Genomic DNA, 7,802 nt, shown 5'->3' on the forward strand with positions numbered 1-7,802 from the left:
CTCATTTCGGTCGATTGTATCCGGGATCTTGTTCTTTCGGTCACGACCCACAGCTCGTGACCATAGGTGAGGGTAGGAACGAAGATCGACCGGTAAATTGAGAGCTTCGCCTTTCGGCTTTGCTCCTTCTTTGCCACAACAGACCGATACAAAGTCCGCATCACTGCAGACGCTGCACCGATCCGCCTGTCGATCTCCCGTTCCATTCTTCCCTCACTCGTGAACAAGATACCCCAAGATACTTGAACTCTTCCACTTGGGACAGGATGTCATCCCCGACCTGGAGAGGGCACGCCACCCTTTTCCGACTGAGGACCACGGTCTCAGATTTGGAGGTGCTGATTTGCAGATTTGGAGGTGCTGATTCTCATCCCGGGCCGCTTCACACTCCGCTGTGAACCGCTCCAGTGAGAGTTGGAGATCACGGCCTGATGAAGCCAACAGAACCACATCTTCTGCAAGAAACAGAGATGCAATACTGAGGCCACCAAACTTCTTTAACTTTATTGGATATCAAGTAGCGGCTGGGTAAGAGCCAGATTTTTTCCAGTCAGAATCAGAAACAGAATCAGAATCATCTTTATTTGCCAAGTATGTCCAAAAAACACACAAGGAATTTGTCTCCGGTAGTTGGAGCCGCTCTAGTATGACAACAGACAGTCAATTGACAGAGAACACTTTGGAGACAGAAAGACATTGACAAAAAACAGTCACTGAGCAATAAAGGTTTAATAGTTATCTGGTAATGCCGGTACATTATTATTATTATTATTATTATTTTGACAATTGTGCAAAAGATGCAGAGTCCTCTAGCACTTAGAGCAGTTCAAATGACTAATCTCGCAATAGTCCGGTGCAATGACCATTGTGCAAAGGGCGCCGAGACTTCAAGGAGTGTATGCAGTTTAAAGTGACTAGTAGCGCGATAATCTGGGACAATGTCGATTGTGCAAATGTTGCAGATACTCCTCAGTCAGTGTGCAAGTGGTGCAGATGCTACTCTGGCATGAGTGGCCAGTATCGGTCAACAACGGATATGCAAATAGTGCAGCGTGGAGAGACGACTAGAGTGAGTGCATGAGTAATATATAATTGGCCCGACAGAAATGTGACAACAAACTCAGTCAATGAGGTCCATTTATTTATTCCAGTAAGATACCACATATGGAACTGTAATGATATCCCTTTTCAACCAGAGTCGAATTACTTTGTTGTTTCTACGATTAATGCCAATCAAACAAGTTTTACCTACTGTGGTATCTGACACAGAAAGCAAAGACAAATGTTCAAGGTCCATTCTTCCAGATGATCTAAATAGATCATCTGGAAGGGATTGGGACCTGTAGGGATTGCTCCAAAAACCTTGGCAAAAACTACAGGACTGACAGGGATATCATACTCAGATCAGAACTCCTCACTGGAATACCTTAGACCATCCCTGTTGAATAGTTGAGCCACATGTACGATGTTATTAAACCACTCCTCAATGAAAAGGGATTTGTGTATAAACAAAATGTCTTTGTTGTTCCATATATAATATGGATGAGGTGAAAAGTTGTGTTTGACGAACAGGGACCATGAGAGGAAGGCCTGGCGGTGAAAGGCTGAGACCGCCCCCGTTCCCCTGATTGGTTGCCTCCGTGTAGAAGACCCACTTGTGAGGGCACAGGTGTTCGTCATGTCGACAGCGCTGGCTCGGGAGCTGAGCGGTAGAGGGAGCCCTTCGCTCGTGACATCGATAAACTCGAGAAATTTGAATAACTCGATTTCAGGCCTCTCGGCAGAAAACCGTCTGGAACTCAGGAATGCGTGAACAATTTCAATTTATATTTACTGAGGGTGTCACGGTGACCGACTGGTTAGAGCGTCAGCCTCACAGTTCTGAGGTCCTGGGTTCAAATCCGGCCACGCCTGCGTGGAGTTTGCATGTTCTCCCCGGGCCTGTGTGGGTTTTCGCCGGATAATCCAGTTTCCGCCCACATCCCCAAAACATGCATGGTAGGTTAATTGAAGACTCTAAATTGGTGCCTAAGATTAAATGCAAATGTACCACACTTTGAAAATGACTGCTCTTCATCAGTGTGTACCAGATGGATTGTATACAGACAGGGCTTAAAATCTTTTGTTTTTGTCGTTCCTTGATTGTTTATGTAGTTTGTCGAGTCTGTTTTATTTTGGGGAGTAATTAATACTGTAATTATTTAATTATGGTTACGATGTAATAAATAGATCAATAAAAATCTAATAATAATTGGGATGTAATTTTGTAAAATGCATTTGGCCATATCAGGAGAAAAAGAAAAAAAATTTTTGCATTCCACGTAATACATAAGCAACATATCAACACGATATAAATATATATATATGCCGTATTTAAGTCACTCCAAATATGTGCTGCGGGCAAGTGGTGTGGCGAGGGGCTGGGGAAACACACTTGCGTTCAGAGTTGATCATATTTGACTTTGATTTCATGACATTTGAAAATGAAAGCATAAAGCACACGATATGATAGTAATTATTCAGACAGAGACGATTGGTTTGTGACGCCATCTTTAATAGCCGTCTCCATAAAAGGAGGACAGCGACGAGCTAACGTCTTGTTTCTCCAAACATTTGTAGTTTTCCTAATCTCCTCAATGGGATCTCTGGTGCCAATATGTAAACAGAGGACTAAGGACTGTATGTGACACCATTATGAAGCCCAAGAAGATAAGCGGACGCCCTCATTGGACATCGTTAGATGGGTTGTCAATGGGGCGCCACATCACAGTGATGGTGCACACGGACTTCCTCAGGCACCTGGCAGAGATGCGATTGTGGGCTCAATGGACTGTGGGAGTGGCCTCATTATAAATGACACCGAACATGCTTACCTTGGGTCCTCTTCAGAAACGGTGAGGAAAGCTGTTGAATTACAAGTCACAAAGAGAGTTTCTGAGGCACATGTCTCTGTGCCGGGCGGATAGAATTGACCTGGAAACAAGAAATTAATCATGTGAAACCTGGATGCAGAATCCAACATGGAAAGCTAGATTGGCCTCTGAGGGAATGAGAGGACCTTGTCAGCCACAGGACATCACAACATATATTTTTTTTTCTATGCAGCAGATTGAATAATGGGAGAAAAATGATCTAACACAGCAGCGTGAAAGATGTCGAGAGTGGCGATGTAGCCAGCAGGATAGCTGGAAGGCGGCTGCTTGGTCCGGTCCACAAGAATTTATGGCATCGACGAGTGCAAAGGTATACTGCGGCCAAGGTCCAGCAAGGGATCCTGGTTATAGTAAGGCATTTTAAAACAAAAACAACTAAAGCTAAAACACGTCAGTCAAAATGTGCCAGCGTACTTTTGTACCTCTTCAATAGATAGTTTTCAAATATTCATTTTCTGAGCCGCTTCTCCTCACAAGGGTCGCGGGCAGTTTTCAAATAATCAAATGTTCCCCTTTGCTGGACTATTAATTCAGTATAGCATAAGAAGTAACGATAGGATTGTGATTCGCTAGTCATTTCATTCTGCCTATACAAATGGCGAATGGGGTTTTAGGGGGCAAGTCCGAGCACTAGTTTCAACCGAGATGTGTCGTGAAATTGTTGATCAGTGTTGCTGGGCATGTGTACAGGATGTCTGTTTAGAGATGAAGAGCTGTGCTTACCCTCGTGTCTGCAGCCGCTCAGGTAGGCATATGTTTCACTATTTGACAACTCTGCAGTGTTCACCAGCTGTCCTCTCACGGTTGTAGTGACGGTCTACATAGAAGACATCAGCTCGTGTGTAACGATAGGAGGTTATGAAATACCACCCGAAAACTCATTCATCCATTTTTGACATCTCCTATCACATCTAGCATGGCTCTTTACATGAATTCTGTAACTTCTTGACAAGATTGGCCTCTGACCTCTGCTCCTAAAATTCTCCAAGTTCCAGCCAGTCAATAACACCCTGGCAAAAGGCCATCTCCTGCCTCTCAAATGCTCGCTTACGTCCTCTTCTTTCAGATACCCTGCTCGCGACGACCTCACCAACGTTCCTCTCTGTTCTTTCCGGAAACTCATTTAATCTGGTCACCACCTGCTCTTTGGAACAATTTAAAAGCCCTCTCCAACCAATGCTAGCCATTCTTATCTTTCCAGATCTGCTACTTACTGTCACATTCTTAGTCTCTGTGATGGGCTAGCGTCCCTCATCAGACTCATCTTTATTTGCCAAGTATGTCCAAGAAACACAAGGAATTTGTCTCCGGTAGTTGGAGCCGCTCTAGTACGACAACAGACAGTCAATTGACAGAAAGACATTGACAAAAAACAGTCACTGAGCAATAAAGGGTTAATAGTTATCTGGTAATGCCGGTACATTATTATTATTTTGACAATTGTGCAAAAGATGCAGAGTCCTCTAGCACTTCGAATGACTAATATTGCAATAGTCCGGTGCAATGACCATTGTGCAGAGGGCGCAGAGACTTCAAGGAGTGTATGCAGATTAAAAGTGACTAGTAGTGCGATAATCTGGGACAATGTTGATTGCACAAACCTGGACTACATGGATCCCACCTTGAACCCCTCTGACCTCCGTAGAACTTTCGGTGTGGCGTGCATTACAAACAATGGGGAATAATTTTTTAAAAGTTGCTCAAGGAAAATAGTGGACAGATTTTACATATTGGACTGCTGCAGCCACGATAGGCCCACAGGATAAGGTGTGCTGACAACTGGCACGATGCTGCTACCTTTTGAGTCGCTCCTGACTTCGTATGCAGGAAAAGTTTAAAGGTTGTAGTCTTACCACTGGCACAAGCGAGGTGACGAGGTATGCTCCTTGAGCTCCAAATGTGCGGAAATGTAAAAGGATCTATTAAAAAAAAAAAAAAAAAAAAAAACAGTAAAACATGACATAGTAAGGCTTTGAAGGACTTGAACTGGAATAATTTTTTTTGAAAAAAAGCAATACTCAACCGTATTCAAAGAAGAAAATAAACCGATACCATAAAAGCATGGTGATGTCCCAACAAGGTCTGGCAGATTTTTGACAAATTCAGAAGTTTCATCAGCCACAATAAAGGTTGGCGCAAAAGCAACGACTTCCACCAGGTCTTCAAAGACGAAAGTCATGAAGTCAGAGCCAGTCACATCGCCAAAGACCAATGTAAATACTTCCTCGTTAATGAAACCCTGTTAACAGGACAAAAACAGTCATCAATACTGTGAAGTGTCATGAACGGAACAGAGGATAGGACCCAAAACTGGACGACTCCAAACAAATGGACAGTTTCTCTTTTGAGAGGTTTAATAGACGGGCAGAGGTCGGTACACAGGCAGGCAATCCAAAAAAAGGCAACAGTATCCAAAAACGTGAGGCAAAAAGGGCGAGGTCGATAATCCGAACAGGGTCTAGTCTTACTGTGAGTCTGTGACGTGGAAAGAAGAAATGCTGGAACACAACGACAAGGTACAATGAACTGGCAACTAGAAAGAATGAGACGCGAGGTTAAATGCAAGGGGTAATTAGGGTGAACGAGGCGCAGGTGGTGAAGATGCGCTCAGGAGCAGGTGTGTATGAAACAGGGGGAAGACAAAAACCGGAACACACACCCATGACAGAAGTTTATTCTGTGTGAAGGCGCGATACAGGCGATGTTACTTACATATGCTTCGGTGTAACTCTCTCCATAGTAGTTAATGGGACATTCGGTCAAAGCGAAAAATTGTTCAGATTGAGATGTTGCACCTGCAGAGAGACAAGGAGACATGAAAAAGACTTGTCGGTCTGGCAGTCATCCACACAAAGTGACAGACATCCCATAGTTCAAATGTAAACACATTTTAACAGACCGCCATAGACAACAAAACAAAACAGAAACGCTGGCTGTGGTTGTTGTAATTAGTGGGAGCCCTGCGCATGTTTCTGTTCAACAAGCCGGTCTCATCTTGTTTTCCAGAGTATAACGAGTTGTAGGAAGGGACATTACAGCCAGGCTCCAAAAAATGAAGCATTTTTCTGCTTCTCTGTTGCTGTTTCACTTGTGCTTTCATTGTATTTGAGGACAGACCTAGCATATTTTGCAAGTGACTGTGCTAGCAGTTTCATTTTTGGTCAACTATTTCCACACGATTGTAGCATAGTACAGCCGTATGCCATCAGGGTTACGCCAGTGTTGAAAAGCGACAAAAGTGTTGTGATGTTGATTGCGTCTTGTGACATGAATGAAGTTCTCGTTCTCACACAGTTTTTGCCTGTGCATTATTGGCCGTAAGATTTTGGCAATAAAAATGGAGCTTCGTTCCACACCGCTGGTAGTCCCTCCGAATGAGGTATGAATATTTTAAGGCTCGCGGCGATCGGAAGAGTCGAAGCTAGTGAGGCTAACCGCTATTTTCATCCGTAACCTGCTTATTTCCGTACACTTTGAGCCACACAGACGTATAGATTGCGTCGTCATTTTTGCTGGACATTTCGCCGCTACACGGCGTTTTGTAAATTGGAGAATTCAATCAGGAGATGCCAAAAACACATAATTAGTGATTAGTCGACCTCAAGTTTTAAACGCCGATGTGGAGTACTCAATCGGTTCAGCTTCTAGTATAGGCCCGCTAATGTCAAGAGGAAAAGTACATTGTATTTTTGTCCGGCGTGCATTCTTTGACGTTGTCTTGACTGCTTACTGACATGAATCGTTTGACACTCTAAAGACGCCATCTGGGGCCAACTGTGCGGTGCTGAGAATGAAGTCGTGGGTGTGGTTACCTGGCAGCAGGCTGACGGCGGCCGTGACCACTAGGAGGAGGAGCATGTTGGGCACAACCAGTCAGTTTTCGTTGATTGTATAGCGAAGTTGTCAACAGGGTTGGGGGGGGGGTCACTGGTAAGTGCAATGCAAGAAGCAAACTGTCGCCGGCGGAGCTTTGAGCCAGAGATATCTGTGTCCAGGGAGGTGGGCCAGGGAGGGGCCAAAATTCCGCCTGGGAATTTAGATGGAGAGACCCCCGGTGTGCATGAACGAAGGCTGATTCCCCCCCCCCAAGCCCCAAATACTAACCAACAAGCGGTGACCGTGATTTTAGGTGTCATTATTTTTGCTGTATCTATACACTGGATGCGTAATACAATTGCCTACAATACAATACAGTAGCCTTACAAACGGCAGAACTCCAGTTTGAACCTATGCTGTTTCACGAGTATAAGCAAAGTTCCTTTCAAACCATTTATTGTTGCTGAATTTGCCTTAATTCATGTCTATTGTATCAAAAAGAAATGTAAATTAAAGTGATAATTTGCACATTCATTTTCTTTATTTTTGTCGACTGTATTTCCCGTTCTCGCTTACTCCGAATTTTCTCACCAGTTACTTGGGACTGCATCAGGACTTACTCTTACTTAAGTAATTATTTGGAGGACTACTTTGTACTTTTCCGTCAGTCATAATATTCTCATATAACAGTACTCTCACTTGAGTACAATTTTTGCCGATTCCACCTACCTCTGAAACTGGATGAAGATCTTTTTATACTGCTCGACTTTTTATAAAACAGGCGTCATGATCCGGACAGTCCCCTCGCAGCATTCCACAAACATTTAACATCAAACAGGCCAAACGCACATCGAGGACAACTTCAACAGCAACCACGGCAGTGACTCGACAGGGAGTCAAGACTCTCTCTGACTACATGGAAGAACTTCAGGAACGAACTTGCTAATTAAAGTCCTGAAAAACCAGAACAGTGTGATGACGACTGGCACACTATAGCGCTGCTGTCACTGATGAACCATCAAGAGTTTTAATTCACATTCTTCTTGACAGTCA

The 7,802-nt window shown here is 43.9% G+C and overlaps 1 protein-coding gene across 3 annotated transcripts; it reads right to left on the reverse strand.

Moving 5' to 3' along the window:
- Window positions 1-2,533: 2,533 nt before the first annotated feature.
- On the reverse strand, window positions 2,534-7,695 carry LOC133487092 (uncharacterized). Of its 3 annotated transcripts, XM_061793106.1 has the most exons (8): window positions 7,479-7,679; window positions 6,746-6,960; window positions 5,646-5,728; window positions 4,957-5,172; window positions 4,787-4,852; window positions 3,657-3,750; window positions 2,874-2,973; window positions 2,534-2,799 (listed from the first exon to the last, which is right to left on the reverse strand). In XM_061793106.1, exons 2-8 carry the CDS (start codon window positions 6,789-6,791, stop codon window positions 2,724-2,726), a joined length of 681 nt encoding a protein of 226 aa, XP_061649090.1. In that variant the 5' UTR covers window positions 6,792-6,960; window positions 7,479-7,679; the 3' UTR covers window positions 2,534-2,723. The 3 variants fall into 3 exon arrangements, with proteins under 3 accessions (XP_061649090.1, XP_061649091.1, XP_061649092.1); XM_061793107.1 differs by lacking the exon at window positions 3,657-3,750 and having other exon boundaries at window positions 4,986-5,172; window positions 7,479-7,695; XM_061793108.1 differs by lacking the exons at window positions 4,787-4,852; window positions 4,957-5,172 and having other exon boundaries at window positions 7,479-7,682.
- Window positions 7,696-7,802: the final 107 nt, after the last annotated feature.

Source organism: Phyllopteryx taeniolatus, chromosome 12 (genome assembly GCF_024500385.1).
Source record: "Phyllopteryx taeniolatus isolate TA_2022b chromosome 12, UOR_Ptae_1.2, whole genome shotgun sequence".
Taxonomy (NCBI): domain Eukaryota; kingdom Metazoa; phylum Chordata; class Actinopteri; order Syngnathiformes; family Syngnathidae; genus Phyllopteryx; species Phyllopteryx taeniolatus.